The sequence below is a fragment of the Sapajus apella genome, unplaced genomic scaffold, assembly GCF_009761245.1.
Source record: "Sapajus apella isolate SASKATOON/1434 unplaced genomic scaffold, GSC_monkey_1.0 scaffold73, whole genome shotgun sequence".
In the NCBI taxonomy this organism is placed as follows: domain Eukaryota; kingdom Metazoa; phylum Chordata; class Mammalia; order Primates; family Cebidae; genus Sapajus; species Sapajus apella.
The window spans coordinates 9,160,577-9,182,763 of record NW_022437013.1 but is presented as its reverse complement, the minus strand read 5'-3'; the positions used below and the strand labels follow the sequence as shown (position 1 = coordinate 9,182,763).

Below are 22,187 nucleotides of genomic sequence, written 5' to 3'. Positions count from 1 at the left end.
CCGAGATCGTGCCATTGCACTCCAGCCTGGGTAACAAGAGCGAAACTCCGTCTCAAAAAAAAAAAAAAAAAATTAAAAATAGAAAAGGGTGGCAAACATTGTAATTATATGGATTAAAGAACTTAGAAAAAAGTCATCTCAAAGTTCTGCTAATTTAGTGTCTCAAACAACAAGATAGCATGAACGTTTCAGTCTGGTAACTACCCAGAAATGTAGATAATGTCTAATAACTCATTTTTATAACCCATAATTTTGTACTTTAAAAAATAAAATATTATAGTAAAAATTGACTACACTTCTTCGTACTTCTCTGATTCTCCTGTGAGAAGAAGATGCAGCCCCTAAATATGCCACTGGTCATGAGTTAGAGAACTGGTTAAGGATAGAGTAAGAGAATGAAGGCAAAATTGCTCAAGTTTTCTCCTATGGTCTTGGAGCATAGGTATGCTCCAAAGTGCAAGGAGGACTGTGAAATTTTATCTTGTTATATTACTTGGCTGGTTATCTCCTATGTCATTTTATAGTGAAAAGCTCCCACAGTAGTTTGAAGTACAATTTAACTTTAGTTCTGTCTTCTATTTCAGTCCTCTTATTTGGTTTTTAAACAATGCTTAAATTTGAACAAATAGAGCCAGTCAACAAATAAAAGAGAGTTAGAAATTCAGATACATGAAGGTAAGAGCTAATTTCGCAGGCATTTGGCGATGGTAAATTTTTAATATATGCATGAACACAGAATCATTCAATTTAAAAACAATTATTTACATATAATTATTTTTAAAGCATTCAAACATTCACTTATGTTTACAAATGAGAAACGAGCTGAATTGAACACTTTGTATGTGGTAGACTAAGAATGTTTAATGGTAATTTTCAAAAAGGTTGATTGATTTTGATAAAGTTTAGAACACTACTAAAGGGTGCTAACATATCCATAAATTTCCATTTGTGAGATGGCATATCAGACACCAGCCAGTGGAATATTGCCAGAGGGAATTATCTTCTATATTTTTATGTATTTCATTGAAATTTGTTCTGTTGATAGAGAGTACATAGTTACACAGTATGAGGTCAATATAGCCTAAACTGATAAGTCATTTTTACATAGATCAATGCACTGGAATAGCAAAAATAGTAATATTGATGCAATTATGAAAAATAATCTGAATTAATATAGCTCTTTTTATATATGAACAGGAGTCAATTTGCTGTTGGGAACCCGATCTAATCTGTATCTGATGGACAGAAGTGGAAAGGCTGACATTACTAAACTTATAAGGCGAAGACCATTCCGCCAGATTCAAGTCTTAGAGCCACTCAATTTGCTGATTACCATCTCAGGTTTGTTTAAGAACTAAAATTAGCTGAGTAATTATGTAGATTAATTAGGCTGCAAACTAGGTTAAAGACTTTCTCGGTGAAAGTGTTCATAGAAAAACACTTTAAATATAACCTTTAATTGGGACACCAGACTTTCCTACTTGTAATCTCTTATTTATTTACAATTTAAAGTAACTTCCTTTAATTGTAAAATACCTAGCCTAAGTTACTGATAAGAAAAACCACACCATTTGCATCCTTATATGTTGTTCTCTCCAGTGCAGCCTCCTACAAATTCAGATCTCCAATTTTCATCCACTCATGCACAGGACTGGATCAACATCCATCATGTCCCTTTCTTGTGATGTGTTAGAAGTAGCAAAGAACAAAGTGAACAATAATCAGATATAAAGGAGTCTTGTCCTAAGTATAGCTCTATCACAACGGCCTACAGATACGGAGTTTGTAACAAGAATGGATCCCCCAAAGACCTTTACACCTTTTCCAAATAGTTAAATTTCTTAGTTTTGGTCAGTCAGAGCCTAAACCTTAGAATACAAGAGGACAAGTAAATGAGTGTTAAAAGTGATCGTGATTACTAAACAGCACTTAGTATCAGGAAAGCATCAACATTAAAGCTGACTCTAGGCAAAAGATGACTGACAAAAGGAGAGGAAAAGTAAGAAAATATGGTTTGTCTATGGAATAAAATGGTGTTAACCACAGTCACTTATATGAGTTTATATATTTTATTGTATATATAACATGTTTTATATATAGTGAACAAATTTCCATGTTGCACATTAATGATTATGTATTATTCCTAAAACTATTAACTTTGCTTTAAGCTTCGATTAGAGGATAAATTCTTTTAGAAGTATGCTCAGACTTCATGATTTTCTAAATCATGTTTTATAGTTTTTGTAGTCATTTGCTTATAATTTTAAGGTACATAGACGTAGTTTAAAAAAAAAAAACATTTTGTGGCTTGTAGACTACATATTTGTGTAACACATTTCTTTACTTTTTATCCAACTTTCTCTAACCAAAATGTGTTCTTCTCTAATGTTTGGGCTTCTCTCAAATGTGGAATATTTTTCCATCAAACAGTACTGAGAACATCAGTATAAGAAGATACTCAGTAGTTTAAAGCACAAATTTATTTTACCATTTAAGAAATAGAATAGCCCTAGTGTATTAGTCCGTTCTCATGCTGCTATAAGGACATACATGAGACTGGGTAATTTATAAAGGAAAGGGGTTTAATTGACTCACAGTTCCACATGGCTTGGGAGTCATCAAGAAACTTAAAACTATGGCAGAAGGGGAAGCAAACAAGTCCTTCTTCACATGGCAGAAACAAGGAGAAGTGCAGAGTAAAGTGTGGGAAAGCCCCTTATAAAACCGTTAGATTTTGTGAGAACTCACTCACTATCATGAGAAAAACATGGAGGTAACCGCCCCCATGAATCAGTTATCTCCCAATGGGTCCCTCTCTGAACACATGGGGATTACAAAAATTTAGATTACAATTCAAGACCATATCACATAGACGTAGATATCTGAACCCTAACACTGCTTCAAAACTGTTACATTAAAAACATATGAAAGATTAATCACATAAGTAAGAATATACTGTTGGGCCTAGAAATCATGTAATAATAAACCATGAAAATGACAAAGATAAATGATTATAGTCACTATATAGGGGGAAAGCAGTGTGTGATTATTTTCATGGCCTGTTTTCTGACCGAATTGTAAGAATTTGATGGGATTTACAATTAGGAAATTAATAAATGATAAATTGAGTTGGGGGAAAATATAATGAAACTGTTCAACTATTTTATAAGCATGCTAGAATGACAGAATACAAAGATACCCATATTGCTGTCCCTTAATATCTTAACAGTCAATATTCAGCCACCCCTCTCACACACACACACTACCAGGGACAGCTTCTAGGTCTCTGAACCCCAGAGCAGTCATGACTTAGTGAATAGCCAAGGTACAAATGAGTGGATGGTAATTATCCTGCCTGTGTAGTGTAAGGGTTAACCTGTCCCCCCAAAAATGTTTAGATACACTTCAGAGAGGCACATAGTTAAGATTCTTTGACTATCTCTTACAATTGAGAGACTAAAATAGTCTGTTACATTTCCAAACCCTGAATGAGAGATTCTGATGCAATGTAGTTTTCTAAAAGGTGCTTTTTACGTTAATAAAAATATTTTTAATAGGAAAAATATCTTTACATTTTATTCTTCTAATATACAAAAAGAAAGACTGACTTGAAATAATGTACCTTTTCTTATATATCAGGTCGTAAGAACAGACTTCGGGTGTATCATCTGACCTGGCTGAGGAACAAGATTTTGAATAATGATCCAGAAAGTAAAAGAAGGCAAGAAGAAATGATGAAGACAGAGGAAGGCTGCAAAGCTATTGATAAGTTAACAGGCTGTGAACACTTCAGTGTCCGTAAGCCACATTTCATATTTACTACAGCTATATTAATTTTGCATCCTTTCATCTGGTGAAGTACATAATTATGAAAGGAAAAGTAGAGAAAGGAAACAATTTGCAGTTTCAAATACAGACAAGATCAGGTGCTTTCAGGGGTGGTATGGCTGTAGACAGCAACTTCAGGCCAAGGAAGAGTAAATTTCACTGACACATCTTCCAGGTCTTCTGTGTTACAATCTTGATTGTTTTCGAGAAAACATTGATTGACTAAAACAGCTATTGATGTTAGGTTTGGTTTATCTCTCATCTTACTTTCTTTCCCAGTCACTCTGAATATTCCAGATAAACCGATACAGTATTATTTTCCTGCCTCTATATAGCTTCAGCTATATAAATGGTCTTGATTTATCTTCACAAACTTGGGGAGACTCATAAATATTCTCTTTCTTTGGAACAACAGTAAGACTGAATCTCTCCTAATACTGACCAGGAAGCCTTATGATGAGTCAGAAAGTAAATTCTTCTATAATCTGCTGACTCTCACTCCCACTGTTGATATTCATGAGTATGATCACTATTTTCTGTCTGATTAGAATGTTTTCATATCCCTTGTCCCTTCACAACCATCCACTGTGAAATTGGGTAACAATCCTAAGTGTTCAAAATCCTGCTCTCAGCTATAAAAAACTTTGAGCTAATGTCATCCCATTCTGTTCTATTTCTGAAGCAAATCCCCCTCTACTCTCAGCCTTCTTTTGCTTCTTTCCCTCTTCATTAATTGCCTCTTCAGGCAGAACTGACGGCATAGGTGGGATATAGTTGAAATCACATTATATAAACTGCAATGGGATATTTCTATCCTGACTGACCATTATCGTTTTGCATATAAAGTGACTTTTTCTCAGCATAGGTTTTTGCATGTATTTGCATATGTACACATATACCATTAAAGAGGGAACCGAGTACCCAGATAACTTAAGCATTAAATAAATACACTAGTTTCTTCTAGGTTTAGGTATCACTATTTCACTCCAAATCATATTATGCAAATGTGATAGACCCAGAGGTGAAAGATAGCCCCAGATGTTAACTCAGGAGTTTATATAGCAAAACTACCTCCTACTAACTTGTGAAATATTCGTTCAATAAGAGATAGTCACAAAGGCACTCATCTTGCAAATCTGTGCTCTTTGTAAGGGGTGAACTAGTTAAGTTTAATTTTCCTAGTTGACCCCATTCCAGTCCACCTAAGCTCTCAGAACAGCAAAAAACATTTGTCTCACTGACAGGTGGAATAGTAGCATCTTCACATAGGAAAACAAGAACAGATCATACTTGCCTGGCATTTTCATAGCCTTCCAAGATCCACAAGACAGTGAACTGGCACCAATTACTGCCCTATATTAAATGCTCCTATATATCATGCTCCTTTGACTTACTTGGGAGCAATGCAAAAGAAAATGCAAGAGTAAGGCAGACCCAGAGAGAGAGAGAGAGAGAGAGAGAGAGAGAGAGGGAGCAAGTATGCCTAGTTCTGGCAGAAGAAATTGCAGCCAAGGAAGAGGGGTTTTAGCACAAAGTATAAATCTATCAGGTAAGACAACATATTCCAAAAGAACACTGGGGTCAGTTGGGGGGAAATAGGGGAGGGACGGTGGGGGGTGGGAAGCTGGGGAGAGATAGCAAGGGGAGAAATGCCAGATGTAGGTGATGGGGAGGAAGGCAGCAAATCACACTGCCACGTGTGTTCCTATGCAACAATTTTGCATGTTCTTCACATGTACCCGAAAACCTAAAATGCAATAAAATAAATAAATGGGAAAAAAAAAAGAACGAGAAGGCCTAATCAAGAGCAAGCATATACTTATTTGTACTTTTTAAATTTATCTTTTAAAATAGCCCTATTAAAATAATTTACATGCTATGAGATACACTTGTTTAAAGTGCACAATTCAATGTGTTTTAGTAGGTCTATAGAGTTGTGTAGATCACCATGATGTAATTTTTATCATCCCCCCAAAGAAACCCATATTCATTAACAGTTACCCCAATTCCATCCTTCTTTACTTCCCCTTCTTCCCCTCACAATCCTAGGTAATCATTGGTAAACTGATAAATGGTTACCCAGGACTTTCTTTCTCTATAGATTTGCCTCTTCTAGACAATTACCATAAATGGAACCATATATTATGTTGTGTTTTGTGACAGACTTTTACTTAGCATAATACTTTCAAGGTTTGGCTTTGTTATATTGTATATATAACATGTACCAGTAATTCCTTTTTATTGCTGAGTAGTATTGCATTGTATGGATATACCACATTTTGTTCATCCATACGTAGGTTAATGGACATTTGCACTCTTTCCACTTTTTGGCTGTTAAAAATAATACTACATGGATAAATCTGGAAACCATCATTCTCAGCAAACTGACACAAGAACAAAAAACCAAACACCGCATATTATTACTCATAGGCAGGTGTTGAACAATTAGAACACATGGGCACAGGGAGGGGAGCACCACACACTGTGGTCAGTTGGGGGGGTCTAGGGGAGGGACAGCGAGGGTTGGGGAGGGTGGGAGGGATAACGAGGGGAGAAATACCAGATATAGGTGATGGGGGGGATGAAGGCAGCAAAGCACTTTGCCATGTATGTACCCATGCAACAATCCTGCATGATCTGCACATGTACCCCAGAACCTAAAGTACAATAAAAAAATAATAATGCTACTGTGAACATTTCATACATCTTTGTATGTGAATATGTATGGCTTTTTCTCTTGGATAGTATTGTTACACTGTTTTTCAACGTGGTTGCACCATTTCACATTGCTATCAGTTAATATATGAGGGCACTACTTTTGCAGTATTGTTGTGAGCACCTGTAGATGTCTGTCTTTTGATTCTAGCCATCCCCATGGGTGTAAAGTAGGATGTCATAAAAGTTTCAATTTCCAGTTCCCTCATGATTAATGTTGTTGAGTACCTTTACATGTTTACTGACCATTTGGAGACATGTCTATTCAAGTCCTTTGCCTGTTTTTTAATTGGTTCTCAGGTCCTTCTGCTGTTGAGTTATAAGCATTTTTTAAGTATTCCATATACTAGACTCTTTTAGTTTTATTTTATTTTATTTTATTTTATTTTTTGCAACAGAGTCTTACTCTATTACCCAGGCCAGATTGTAGTGGAGCAATCTCAGCTCACTGCAACCTCCTCCTCCTAGGTTCAAGCAATTATCCTGCCTCAGCCTCCTGAATAGCTGGAATTACAGGTGCTCACCACCACACCCAGCTAATTTTGTCCATATATATATATAAAGTAGAGATGGGGTTTCACCATGTTGGCCAGGCTGGTCTCAAACTCCTGAACTCAAGTGATCCACCCACCTTGGCCTCCCAAATGCTGAGAATGCAAGCGAGAGCCACCAACCCCAGCCCATATAGTAGACTCTCATCAGAATTTGATTTGCAAATATTTTCTCCTATTCCGTAGGTTGTATTTTCACTTTCTTAGTAGTTTCCCTTGGTGCCCTAAAATTTTAATTTTGATGAAGCCTAATTTATCTTTTTTTTTCTTTTCTTGCTTTATACTTTAGTATCAAATATAAGAATTCATTGCTATATTCAAGGTCATCAAGACTTATCCCCGTGTTTACTTCCAAGAGTTTTATTGTTTTAGCCTTTACATTTATGTATTTGATCAATTTTGGAGTTAATTTTGTATATGGTGTGAGATTTGGGCTCCAACTTTAATGTTTTGCATAGGTATATCCAGTTGTCCCAGCACCATTTGTTGAAAAGACTGTTATTTCCTTATTGAATGGTATAACACCACTGACCATAGATGTAAGGGTTTATTTTTCAACTTCAAATTTTAGTCCATTGATCTATATGCCTATCCTTACATTATTTAGTGCCATACTTCTTTGATTACTGTAACTTGTAGTAAGCTTTGAAATTGGAAAGTGTGAGTTCTCCAACTTTGATTTTCTTTTTCAAGATTATTTGGCTATTAGAAGCTTAAGATTCCATGTGAAATTTAGGATTAACTTTTCCATTTCTTCACTAAATAGGGATTGCATTGAATCTATGGAGATAATTTTGGACAGTATTGCTATTTCAACAATGTTAAATCTACCTATCTATGAACAGGAGAATTTTTCCATGTATTTATATCTTTAATTTCTTGCATCAATGTTTCCAGTGCACAATTTAGAGTGCTCTTGAAGGCAAATATGTATACTCCATAAAACTATACAGTAATCTAGTCACCTTTTTGTGGGCATCAAATTGTAACCAAGTAGTTTCCCCAAAAATATACTGTCTGTGCCCTTAAATTGTGGTTATGACATTTTTTATGATAAATACAAATACTTAAGTGTTCTTGTTAACTTTGTGGCATCGTTACTTTTTTCTATTTTATCATTGTAGTCCAACATGAAGAAACAACATATATTGCAATTGCTTTAAAATCATCAGTTCACCTTTATGCATGGGCACCGAAGTCCTTTGATGAAAACACTGCTATTAAAGTGAGTGATTTCCTTTTCCTTTAGATTATATGATTTTTTATTTTGAGAAGAAATTGTGAACAAAATCATACTTTCGAATACAGATGCAGAAGTATATACAATTTTTCTGTAGTTAATACAATTTCATTGTTACTTTGCTTGCTTGTTTATTTTTTTAGAGACAGGGTATCATTATGTCCCAGGCTAGAGTGCAGTGGCATGATCATAGCTCACTGCAGCCTTGATCTTCTGGGCTCAAGCCATCCTCCCACTTCAGCCACCCAAGTATCTAGGACTACCGGCACACACTATGCCTGGTTAATTTTTAATTTTTTTGTAGATATGGGGTCTTACTAATGTAACTTGAATATACCATGTAAGTAATTACTGTTAACCCTTTTTTAGGCAATTCACAAGCACCACAGCAAGGGAGAATGCGAGGCAAATCCCTGGCCCCTCCCCTTATAGGACTGCCTCATCAGCGCCTCACTCCCAATTCCTGTAGTCAACATGAAGACCTTCTCTTCTAGAGCCCCAAACACAGGCTTTGGGTGCAACCCAAATGACGTGAAGCTGAGAAAGTCCCTGTTCTCTATTAGTGGGGGGTGGAGAGCAGAGGGAAGGTAAAGAAAGGTGTGACAATTATAGAGAGGGAACACCCTTGGAAGAAAAAGGAGGGAAAAGAAAGCCTTTGCTCCAGTTACCATGGCCACAGTAGGTGGGGATGGGAAGTTCAATGGGTCTATATTCTTTCCAAGGTGGAACTCTAAACACATTTCTCTCTAGAACTATTAATATTGCAAGCCATGGTGATTAGGCTTACCAGTACTCTTTCCACCTTTATTATGGTTTAGCTGAACTTCTATGAATCAGCCACATAAGTTAATTTAGTGTCCCAAACAACTAACCTTAAGAACGGAGGATTATTTTTATCTAGAGTAACTTACTTATAATGCTCCAGAATTTTACTTAAATGGAATTATTTTGTATTTATTCCATATGAGGGTTGACTAAAGAACTGGCAGCATTCTGTCATGTCCAGTAGCTTCTAATGGATGTACATCAGAATTAGCTGGAACATCTGTTAAAAGTTTAGATCTCAGACCCAACACCAGACTGAATTAGTGGGTCTGGAGCAGGGCCTGGGAACTGATACTTTTAGCAGATGTTCCAGGTGATTCTTAACTAGTTGATCCATATACAGGTTTTAACAAAGCACGGTAGCAACCCATCCTGATAGACGCAGCAAGGTATTCATGAAATGCTTCTGTATCTTAAGTCAGGATCTGTTTACATGGTATATTTTGTAAGGGAACACACTACATGTATACAATAAAGATGAGCAAATTCTTATGACTACCTGCCAATGTCTATTTTCAAAATAGCTATGTTTTTCTATAAATAGTGCAGATGACTGTGTATACAATCTGAGTCAACCCATACACAAATCACACCCCTGATCTGATCTCCCTAAATTGGGCCTTGGGTCAGCTGTCAGTATTTGGATATGAGTTTATTCTTGGGTGTCTGCTGATTGGTCAGAGCTGCCTGGTATGGAGCTGGAAGGCAAAGAGATAAGTACCAAGAGTCTGTCTAGCCTGATGAACAATTCTTGTCCAAGTCCTCACTGCAGTTCTTGAATCCAAACTCACAACTACAGTATGGTGAGTCTTGTGATACTCAGTTCTCTACCATGATCTGATATTGGCAATGAATCCTGTTTGGCCTTTTGTTTTAGACTAGAAACCATAGGAGCCTAGAGTACTACCCAGTGTGTAGTAGGTTAATATGTTTGGCCCTTTTCATTCCCTACCAAGTATGCACTGATCAATCAGCAGACTCCGAAGGAGACTACATGTCCTATGAGGCCTATATACGAATACTGGCAAAAATACAGGCAGCTGATCCAGCGAACCGGTTTAAGAGACCAGATGAGCTCCTTCATTTGCTGAAGCTCAAGGCAAGGAACTTGAAGACAGCAAACAGAATGCAGGGCCATACAAGGCTCTTATGATCATTGCCAATCTGACCTTTGAAGAGAAACTCAATATTTTGAAGCTATTGAACATAATTATTTCTTTGTTGTAATAACAGATCTAAGAAAAACTGTAATACACAGGTCTCTAAATACAACATGCCATTTAAAATATCCACCTGGGTTTTTTACACTTATATACCTGACAAAAGAGTGAGGGAATTTTTTGCCTTAATTAGAATGTCATTTTTGGCCTTTTGGCCTTATTTGATTTTATATTCACAGGTATTTCCAACACTTGGTCATAAACCAGTGACAGTTGACTTGGCTATTGGTTCTGAAAAAAGACTAAAGATTTTCTTCAGCTCAGCAGATGGATATCACATCATCGATGCAGAATCTGAGGTTATGTCTGATGTGACCCTGCCAAATAATGTAAGATAATACCTTCAAATTTCTAGAAATTGTTGCATACCACCATTTGAGTTTTTCCAACTGTCAAAATTCTGAAAGGTTTAAAACTATGACTAGCAATGTCTATACTGGAACTGAGACATAAAAGGTAAGTATAGAGTGCCAGGAAGTGGTCTTGCATAAGCAAAAAACACTGATGATTACTTAGTTTAGAAAGCTGAGTGTATTATGCAGATAGATATTGCTTGTCTTGCCCAGCGGTTTTATTTTTTTTTTTTGTAATGAATAATGTTTGCCCTTAAAACCTGGACTTCTCTTGATACATCAGAAGACCTGACAGCATCAGTGCCACATGACTATCCAGCCATTATCAATTGGAATTGATTCATGTATGGCTCCTTTTAGATGGGATATATGCTCTACATTCTCTATCCATTTATGTTTATATATTTATAATAACTGACCCTAATATGCATTTGATTTTTTAGTACATGCTTTAGATTTTCTGTACTCCACAATGCATTAATAGATTTTTTAAAAATACAACACCAATATTGCAGCATTATTATGTGTATCCCTATTCTTTATTATATTACTTCAACTGCGACAAGACAGAATATTATCATAAAATGTTCTCTTATTAGGTTAATTATAGTTGGAATTTCTGATCAGAAATTCAGCATTTTAAAAGGAGATACTCAACTCTTAAATAATTATATTTTGTGAAAATGTGGCACAACATCTAAAATATGGATTGTTGTAAAAATATTATACACATCATTTACATAAAGAGATTGAACACAATATAATATCCCTCACACGCACCATACAAAATGTAATTCTACTGTTTCTCAAATTTGATGTTGGCAATGATGTTTGTCCTATTGAATTTTTTACTTAAAAAGAAGGCCTAAACCAACAGTTCTCTGCTTCACTTTATTTAAATTTCTAATTTGTAGACAACCAAAATTTTAGCACTTTAGCATTATACAAAAAGTCCAGGAGAAACCTTTGATGTACTTTCAAATTACAATTGAGTGATATTTTGAACAGCTCTCAGAATTATCTCATTGTATCTCTAACAAATTACATAAACCAATTGTCAGGACATTAGCGGGGACTTTTTATTTTATTATACTTTAAGTTCTGGGGTATGTGTGCAGATCATGCAGGATTGTTACATAGGTATACCAATGACATTTTTAAAAAATCTTTTGGTCATATTAAAGATAATCAGCTTATTACTCAGTTGCCCATGATTATATAGAAATCACACTGCTTATAATGCAGAAAATACTGAAACAATCTTAACCAAAGTCACTTAGATATGAGGTCAGGTTAGTTTTGATATAGCTATTCTTGTACTCTTCAGTTGGAGTGTTTTCCATAGCTTCCTGCATCTTTTTTTTATGTTGTATCACATAGCTCTTATTAAGAAGTTAGTGCAGTATTGAACATTGCAGCATTGGTCCACATTTACACTTATTTGAAAAGTAATTTAGGAATGTTGACCCCTGTGTTTCACATGATTAATAAGCAAGAAAAGTTATTTTTGAAGCAATTTGCTAGTTACTGTGGAAGCTGGAATGAGAGATGGGTTCTTAAAAATCACTTTCTGACCCAGTTAGGATACCTTGTGTATATTCAAAAATATTTTTAGCTAAATGCTCTAGTGTCTTGACCCATTAAAAGAGAAAGGACTCTAATATCAGGGAGGAGGGTGTCTTCTGAGAAAGAATGTACTGAACATAATATTTTTCTAAGAGTGCTAGATTACAAAAGCTGTAATGATACAAGGGAACCATGTGTGCTAAAAAATATCTGGTTACTCCAGGAATCATCTGAGAAGCATCTGAGGCTGTCTGGATTTGCAGAAGTCCAGTTTTTTTCTAAACAGATTTTATTGAGACAATCTTCTTTCCTGCAATTTCTTTTATTCTCTTCCTTTATCTTTTTTCTGATTCAATTACTGATGCAAGTGCCCAGGGAACGCATTAAAATTGCTTTTCGCCTCTGGATCCCCGTTTTAGTTATAAGGATTGTTGTTGCTGAGACACGGCCTCAAGTACCTGGCCTGAGTACGCTGGGTTTGGCAAGTATAGTTTCTGACCTTTTTTTTTTCTTTCTTTTTTTTCCGGTATTAGTTTGGAGAAACCATAGGGGAACACAATTTTTCATTTGCAGGGAAATACCATTAATGTGGCAGTATTTGTAGTTTAAGAAAACTTTGTTGCATTGTTTTGTGCATCATGAAATTTAGAAATGCTTAGATATTTCTTAGTATTTCATATTATGTCATCAAATATGCCTTTGAATATTCATGTTAAATACATACTAAATTATATTAATTGAAAAAGAAATTCTAAATTTTTGCAAAGGGGGCTATGACTTTAAGTTATATTTCAAGCCGTGAAGACTATTACAAAGCTGTCCCTTGTAAGCATTTTAAGCTCAAGCTATTTTTTTAGATTAGTTTCCTATTTCTAATTTGAATAAGTTAGCTGATAAGCAAGTATTCTATATTTGTTATTTGGTTTATATGCTCATTACTAAACTATTTATTAATGTACTGAAATTAATCTTAAACCCATCTGTAGCAAGGAATGTTTCTTCTATCATGATACACAATGTTGTGAAACGTCAAAAAATCCGTGTTGGAAATACATCTTTGCTTTTTTAATATAAGGCTTTCTCCTAAATATCAAGAAAAATATTTAAAAGTTATGGCTTTATGACATAAAGAAAGCAGCTCTTTTCAAATACTGGATGGCATGCTTATTAATTTGGAAATAGAGGTTTCTCTTCCTCCTTGCTCTTTGAACCTCTTTTGGTCTTTATTGCCCAGCCAAGCTGCTTCAATTAAAGTAGTAGTAATAAAATATTGGACATATAAATCTTTATGAAACATAATTCCAGCCCCTGGAAATCATTATACCACAGAATATCATCATTTTACCTGATTGCTTGGGAATTGGCATGATGCTCACCTTCAATGCTGAAGCCCTCTCTGTGGAAGCAAATGAACAACTCTTCAAGAAGATCCTTGAAATGTGGAAAGACATACCGTCTTCTATAGGTATGTGTACAATTTCCTTCTCCTTCATTACCCCAGAGAAACTTTCCAAGGGTAAAAAAAAAGTGTCCTAAGAAAATATTTCCTGAATTATTACATTTTCTTAAGACACATAAGATTAATTTGGGGTTCTGCATATTTATTCCCTTAGTAAGGTAATGCTTGTATTTGTCCTATGCTTAATAATTCATGAGAGTACCACAAAGAGACTCATTTTGGTTATCTGAGTTATTTGTAATATTCTATAATTGAAACAAGAGCAAATTCCTTTCCTCAAAAATCTGTAATTTTGTTTTAACTTCTTTTTCTTGCAGACTTCACACAGGTACTGAAAATGCTTCTTTTCATCACACTGATTGTGGGGTACATCTTTATCTTAGGAGACTGCCAACTAGTATAAAAGAAGAGCCAAATACTTCTATTTTGTATAGTCAATAGAGTTTTATTTTGTGAGTTATATTCCTGTGAATGATCAAATCATTTAGAAAAGTGATAGATATCACTGACTGGAGTGCCTGTTAGATACCACCCAGGTGGCAACAAAGAAAATTGCCTTTTTGTCTTCATCAAACCAGGACATTTTTTTCTTCCTCACCAAAGCAGGACTGCTGATCTGGGAAATCCAAATAATTTGAGATTCGTGTATATGTTATGAGACTCAGTGACCCCAGACATGATTCTAGATAGGCAACAGAATGCATACAAAAAGTAAAAATATTAGAGAGAGTAGAATGATTAGCTGGAGGATAACTATTATAGAAAAGAGAAGTTTAATGGAGCAAATAAAGGAAAAAGGCAGCAATGTGTGTGTGTGTGTGTGTGTGTGTGTGTGTGTGTGTGTGTGTGTGTGTGTGTATGGAGAGAGAGAGAGAGAGACAGAAAGAGAAAGATGGTCTGTCAAATGAGAAGCCAGATGCTTCTGTAATCTCTATAACTAAATATGATCCTCATGTGGCTTTAAGGACCAGTTCAAAAGAACCGCTTTTTAATGAACATTTTTCTTATGGGATGATGGCATTATGCTTTGCATCTCCAGAATCCTTTCTTTTTGCATACGTAGTCAGTGTTAAAGATTGTCTTGAAAACCTGCTCCAATTTCCTCAAACAAGAAAGAACTCACAGAGGGTTTAAAACCACTTTAAGTGACCGAAGGTAAATGCTTACAGTATAATTGACAGATCTGGGGCAAAAGGAAGTAAAAGTAATGACTTATGTTCTATCCTTTACAGTGGTACTTTTGTGATCCATATGCTAATCAGAAATGGGAATAAGGAAATTCAGTTCAAATAGGAAACTGAACAAACCCTTATATTCACGCCAGTAGAGAATCATAAGAGTCAAAGGGATCTTGAGAAGTCATCTGGTACAGGTCTTGTCCTCAGGCAGGACAACTTCTGACCTAAAGCAAAAAGCTATTTTAAGTTTCTAGAATTTGAAAGACAGCTACATGTAAAATAAATTACAGTGCTATAAGAACATGATGTTTTAGTTTGTATATTGAGGATATTTTGAGAGTATGCTGAAGACTGCCATATAACACTGATATTAAGGAAATCAATTACTGTATTTTCTGTCTAAAAACAACTGCTTTGTTATTTAAAACTAATCCAGATCCAGATTTCCCCAATTTAAATTTTACATTGCATTAAGTTATAATAAATGTGTTCAAATCATTGCTCTCCATTTCCAAACAAATATATACAGGCTTAACAATTGCAGCCGGTATTACTGTGTTCTCACTTCCAAATTACTGTGTCACATCTCAGAAAGCAAGCTAGCTCAGTAGCTAGGTTAAGTGGCAGATGTAGGTGTTTTGGGACTAAGGTAGAGATTATGTGATGCCATATGAACTATGTACTTGGACTAAACAAATAGCCTGTGCTTTAAGTTTAGAATTTTTGGTCTATGTTGTTGTTGACAAAAGTACCATTTTTAATACAGTAGTCACAAAGGTGAAGAAAATTTAACTTTAGATAGACTAAACCTCTTACTTGTTCCCAACCATCTGGCAACTGATTTTCCTTATTTCCTTTATATCTGGGGTGATTTTAATTCCAGTCTGAAATTTGACGTATTAAGTCTTCTTCCAGGATAGCCATTTTTCTTAGTCAAAATACGATTGTAATTTAATTACAAATTTTATGTCAATTTCATACATTAGATATTTTGAATTGTAATGTAGAAGAAAGCAGGAAATAATAAATGATCGGTAAGTTTTACTTCAGGGATTCAAAATGGCTCACACTATGCCTATGAAAAGTCACTTCTATAAATGTATAATAATTCCTTAATAGTCCTTTTATGTATATTTAATGTATACATATATAGGCCAGATAAGTTTTGTGTTAGATAAAGGAATCCTAGAACCTTAAGGAAAGATAAGGAATTTTTAAAAATCTGTCATACAATTATAACAATGCAAAATTTATTCCTTTTATAATAGAAAAAAAATTGAATTCTGATTTTAATCATGTTAATATGAGAATAAAGATGCCTTATTTTGTTATTTCCTACACTATTTTAATTTGAATTTAAAATCTTGATATTATTTTAAATGTCAGGATTTGATTTGCTTATGGAATTTTTTTCCCTGTGAAGTACATAAAAAATGTTAAATTGACAGTTAAAGATGTAATAGTAGTGCTGTGCCCTGTGCCAAAAATATCTCACAGCACCAGTTGACTGACTGTTTACATAATTAGATTTAAGGCAATTATTGTCATAGTCTATATTTGTCACAAAGTATTATAAAATAGAATCCAAAAAGATAAAATCTTAACATTTCCTGAGCAGGGAAAAAACGTTAAGAATATTAATTTAGCTTTGGTTCTTCTTATAACATGATAATTTATTGAATTGAATTAGGGTTGCTATAGTCATTATTTGAGCAAGTCATTTTTTAACAATTTTAATTTTTAAGAGTCAGATTTCCATGTATATCACTGGAACACACATGCACACCCTTATTAGGAATGCTGTATCTCACTTAGACTATAAAATAAAGAGTGGCTGTGAGTAGATTAGAATGTCGACAAACAGGATAGAATTGGTCTTTAGCTTTTTTTGTCATCTTAGAGGGTATGAATACAATTAAATAATTGAGATCTGGCAATTAAATGTTGATTACAAAAGTGCCAGTTTGAACACCACTCTTGAGCAGCAAAATGGTCAAATAACTGACTATCGGAGGGAAAAACAGGATGTGTTTACCTAAACTGTAATAATGAGCCTCTTAAGAACCAAACATTGACCGTAGTTATAATTTTCTATGACTGCTGGAAAGATTTTGTGTTTCTCTGATTTTTTAAATTTGTATTGTAGCTTTTGAGTGTACACAGCGAACCACAGGATGGGGCCAAAAGGCCATTGAAGTACGCTCTTTGCAATCCAGGGTCCTGGAAAGTGAGCTGAAGCGCAGGTCAATTAAGAAGCTGAGATTCCTGTGTACCCGGGGTGACAAGGTATAGTTTACACCCTCCAGTTAAAGCAAAAATAAAGCAACCATTGAAAATAAACGAACGAAATAAATTTCTGTCCTTTTCCTTCTGGCTATAAATATACTTGTGCTATATTTTTCAAATTGGCATACTATTAATAAAAACAATTTTATATTTTGCAGTAGAAACACTAACTTGGTAAGTGGTAAAATTTGGTTTCAAAAGAAGCCCATTTTGAAAAAATAAGAAAAAATTCTAGTTATGTCTTAAGCGAATTATTTTATTTTATTTGGTTCAAAATCCTTTATTGTCTTTGATTCATAGTGCCTTTCATGTTCATATTAAAATGGTATTTTAAACAAAATGCTTGAACAAATCTGCCTTTTATAGATTTCAGCATAATTCAATAACAGAAGGAAAATGTACTTAGGTTTGCTGAGCACCTAATTGTATAATAGGCCTTGTGCTAGCTACTTTAACAGCTATCTCAACTTATCTCCACAAGTGGTTGTTACAATGTTTATTTTGCAGAAAAGAAAAATAAAATCAAGATTTGGCAATTATTTATATAATTTGATCAATTTTAACAACTAATTCAAATAGTTTAGATGGAAATTTTTATTATATAAGATCATTATCATTCCTATCTATTATAGGAAATACTAGTGTGAAGAAATAATACTAATAGGATTAGGAAACATTCATGTTGAGAAGAGATTGCAGAGGATTTTAGTTAATATCAGAACAGCCAGGATAAAGCACTGTGCATCAAGCAAAGTTGCTAATTTACAATGTAAAGAGATGCAATGGCAAAATCCTGTGTTTCAGGTCATCGAGACCTAGAATGCAGTCCTGGCTCTAACTGGACTAACTAGGTTAGAGAACTTGAGAAGTTTGATTAATCTTTCTGATCCTGAGTTCCTTCATCTCCAAAATAGAAATATTAATAAATGATTTGGGAACAATTGTGACAACTAGTGATAATATATAAAGCATCTCACAAATTTTGTGGAACATCAAATATGTTAAGTCAAGGGTGACTAGCATATCTTTTAAAACATTTACAATGATGTCTCTTTATTTTGAGATAACATTTACTTACTATGAAATTTAAAACACCATTTTCATATATACCTAAAGTCCTGCATCCCCCTTAACGGTAGGGTGACAGTGAAACTCTGAAGCAGATCTTAGAAGAGTTAAGCAAGAGTATTTTAAGTTTTATTTAACACAGTATAATCACATATTTTTTCTTAAAATATTATTCATTTTATTGATGAGTATTAACCAAAGTAACTGTGATTGCTGCCTTTGCCTAATAATATTAAATACTTTTAATATTTAAATTTTAATAATTTCAAATATTTTATTTTATCAAGCAACATGTACAGTTACATACGCTGTAATTTCACAGTATTACAAATTAGAGACTCCCTGCCTCCCTTTGTCACACCCAGTGTATCTTATCATCATCAATATGTCACAGGGTCTCATAAGTATTGCCACTGTGGATGTCAAAAGCCTTAGTCCTAACAAGGAGGCCTTTGTTTGATATTTATCTGCATTTTTTTTTCTAATTTTCCTTATGGCACAGCCCACATTTACACATGTCCCTCTCTAAGCCACTGGGTTTAATTCATTTTATCAATCTATTGATATCAGTCCATTTTGCGGAAATAGAAAATTGAATGAGTGGATATTATGTGCTCTCACCATAAAAATGATTACCATGTGAGGTGTGAGGTGATGTATTTGTTAATTAACTAGATTTAACAATTCCACAGTGTACATAGAGTTCAAAACATCATTTTGTATGTGATAAAAACATATAATATTATCTGTTAATTTTTTTAATTTAAAAAAAAAGAAAAAAAAAAAAAGAAAATTGCACCAAGTAGAAAATTTCAATGTCTTCTTAAATACAAGCAGCAATGGTAAACAACACGTAAATAATTTGTTTCCTTATATTTTAAAAAAAGCCAACTTGAATATAAGTAGATTATTGTTTTAAAAAGCAAATAATTATTCCCCCCAAATAATCAAGAACTTCAGCAAATGAAGGCCACCTACAAAAATATTAATTTTATTTAACCATGTAAATTATAACTATGTAGAATACAGTAAAAGGTTGTTTTAAAAACGTATAATTTAGACTCTAAATTAATTTAAACTCTTATTTTTTAATTTGAAAAACAAACTGTTCCACAAAACAGTAAAGCTTAATATTTTAATTAGCAGGTGCAGATAATTTAAAATTATAGTTATATCAAATATCTGGTTGCGATATATTAAATATCTATTGACAGTGTCTTTCTTTCTTTTTCAAGCTATTCTTTACCTCTATCCTGCGCAATCGCCACAGCCGGGTTTACTTCATGACGCTTGGAAAACTTGAAGAGCTCTAAAGCAATTACAGTGTCTAAAAGTTTCCAGTGATTTATTACAACATTACAAGCATCATGTATAGGCAGACTGCATCTTCAAATTTCAGAGATCAAATGAGCATTCAGTTTTATTTTTAGTAAAAATTGAATCCAAAAATTAACTTTTAATGTAGCACAGAATAGTTTGAATGAGAAATGCAGCTTTATTTATAAAATTAACTATAGCAAGCTCTATGTACTCCAGTGGTGTACAATATCTTTTGCACAAACTTTGTAACTTTTGTTACTGTGAATTCAAACATTACTCTTTGGACAGTTTGGACAGTATCTGTATTCATATTTCACAACATGGGTTAAAGAAACCTAATTAGATTACAAGCAGCCTTCAAAAGAATTGGCCCTGGGATAAGATTTTTCAGAAAAAGAAAAACATCGACAAACTGTATGTGATTTTTCCAAAATTACTTAAAGAACCAAAGTTTTGTCAAGAAACAAAAATCTTAAGGACTGTTATAGCCCAGACTAAGGTTGAACAACCTGCATGCCCAGAGAAAGCTATGGTGATAAACAGGAAAAGGCCACCATCCTTTTGCTCACTGATTCATAATAATTAAGCCTACAGCTAAAGACCAGTTGTGTTCTTTTCACCCATTTTTAAGCTGTTTTTTTCCTGATAAGAAGAAAGGAAGGAAGCCCCCAGATGCTTGTTTTTTCTCAGAACCCCCAAAAGATGTGCAATAGCTGTTGTATCAAACCACCAAATAATACACTTGTGAGCCTAAATACAGGACTAAACTCCTATACACATGTACTGTAAAATGAGGTTTTTTTTTTTTTAATACCTTAAGGTAGGTGTCAAATTCTACTCCCCAAAGCAGATAGATTGATTTATAAAAGTTATCTGGCCAAAAGTATGACTATCAGACAGCATCAAATATTTGCCCAATCCAAGATTAGACCACACGAAAGTTTCATTCCAGTATTAAACAAAAGGAACGAAACATAACAATGAAGAAACGTTGCTAATATCTGTGTTTTTCGTGTCTCTATTTTTGTAAAATCAGAAATTAATCTAAAAATATTCAGTGATAAGTTCATACATAAAGACTTAAAGGTAAAAAAAAGAAAAGATTTCAAAAATATACAACTTTCACCATATATATAAGTCTGCAAAATTAGAATAGTGAAAGTTATGCTAGTCCATCACCCAAATATGTTATAGACACCATAGACTGGTGATGTTTGATCACCTATGGTAACTGCTACCTGATGAAGAGTATAATTTCTGCATATCCATCCTCAATACCATGGTTAGTTCTGTGGCAATAGGAAAGCAACAGAACTGCCACAAAGTATACCTCAATATAATTCCTCTAGTTCTGCTTCTAAAATCTGAGGACAGTGCTAGTGGGATGATAATTTTCAAACTACCTGGTTAACCAAAATTCAAAAGCAGCTGACTATGCGTGATTTCATAATAGCACATTTCTTGGCATTTAGCGCCAGAAATGAAGATTTGGATTTTCCTAACAACTTTATATCAAGAGTATAGTAGCTCATTATTGAGAATTTAGGAAAGCCTGAATCCATGAACTAAGGAAATAAATGTGACTCACATTTCTTTTACTGTGACACAATAATGTGATCCTAAAACTGGCTTATCCTTGAGTGTTTACAACTCAAACAACTTTTTTCATTCAGTAGTTTTTTAAGAAACAAACTTTCATGTCGACTTTTTTCTAGAAGTAGTCTTCATTATTATAAATTTGTACACCAAAAGGCCATGGGGAACTTTGTGCAAGTACCTCATTGCTGAGCAAATGGAGCTTGCTATGTTTTAATTTCAGAAAATTTTCTCATATAAGTAGTGTGTAGAATCAAGTATTTTAATAATCCATTTTTTTCATAATATTTACTCAAAGTTAAGCTTAAAATTAAGTTTTATCTTAAAATCATATTTTAATACAGTAAGACAGAAAACTATTTTAGGAAGTCAACTCTCATTGTGCTCTGTGGCAATTATTCCAGTAAAAATAAGCAAAAGTGAACTGAATCTACAAAGATGTCCCAAAGTAACCAAGCAAGAGAGATTGCAAATGATAAACCGAGCTTTAAAGGATAAAGTGTTAATAAAGAAAGGAAGCTGGGCACATGTCAAGAAGGAAGATTGAAATGTTAGGTAAGCATGTAGAAAGGACAGAAAATATTTAAAGTGGCTCATAGGTAATGAATATTGCAGATTTCTATGTAAATCCATCTGGAATCTTTACATCCTTTGCCAGCTGAAACAAGAAAGTGAAGGGACAATGGTATTTTGTGGTCAGTTTATTTTGTAAGAGACAGAAGAAATTATATCTATACATTACCTTGTAGTAGCAGCACCTGGAAGCCCCAGCCCATGAAGGACATGCAGAAGGAAGGCTCCTGACTAGACAATTTCCCTAGCCTTGTGATTCGAACCATGAACATTCTGGCAGGTCATGAGCAGCACTAGGGATAAGGTATGGTTTTATTTTGGTATAATTTAATTTTTCAACAAAGCCCTTGTCTAAAATAAAAGCCATTATTGGAAATATTTGAAAACTAGAAAATGATGGATAAAAGGG

The 22,187-nt window shown here is 34.1% G+C and overlaps 1 protein-coding gene across 5 annotated transcripts in view; it reads left to right on the top strand.

Annotated features, from left to right (window-relative positions):
* The window catches only part of NRK (Nik related kinase), a 152,965-nt gene extending 132,263 nt beyond the window's left edge, over nucleotides 1-20,702 (top strand). For 3 of the 5 annotated variants that reach the window (XM_032250932.1, XM_032250930.1, XM_032250928.1), the window contains 8 exons: nucleotides 1,198-1,341; nucleotides 3,640-3,798; nucleotides 8,219-8,319; nucleotides 10,115-10,258; nucleotides 10,559-10,708; nucleotides 13,604-13,763; nucleotides 17,082-17,221; nucleotides 19,525-20,702. In XM_032250932.1, the coding sequence (XP_032106823.1) occupies nucleotides 1,198-1,341; nucleotides 3,640-3,798; nucleotides 8,219-8,319; nucleotides 10,115-10,258; nucleotides 10,559-10,708; nucleotides 13,604-13,763; nucleotides 17,082-17,221; nucleotides 19,525-19,602 (1,076 nt within the window). In that variant the 3' untranslated portion in view covers nucleotides 19,603-20,702. The remainder of the gene's footprint in view (nucleotides 1-1,197; nucleotides 1,342-3,639; nucleotides 3,799-8,218; nucleotides 8,320-10,114; nucleotides 10,259-10,558; nucleotides 10,709-13,603; nucleotides 13,764-17,081; nucleotides 17,222-19,524) is intronic. The other 2 variants (XM_032250929.1, XM_032250931.1) reach the window with 2 other exon arrangements.
* Nucleotides 20,703-22,187: the final 1,485 nt, after the last annotated feature.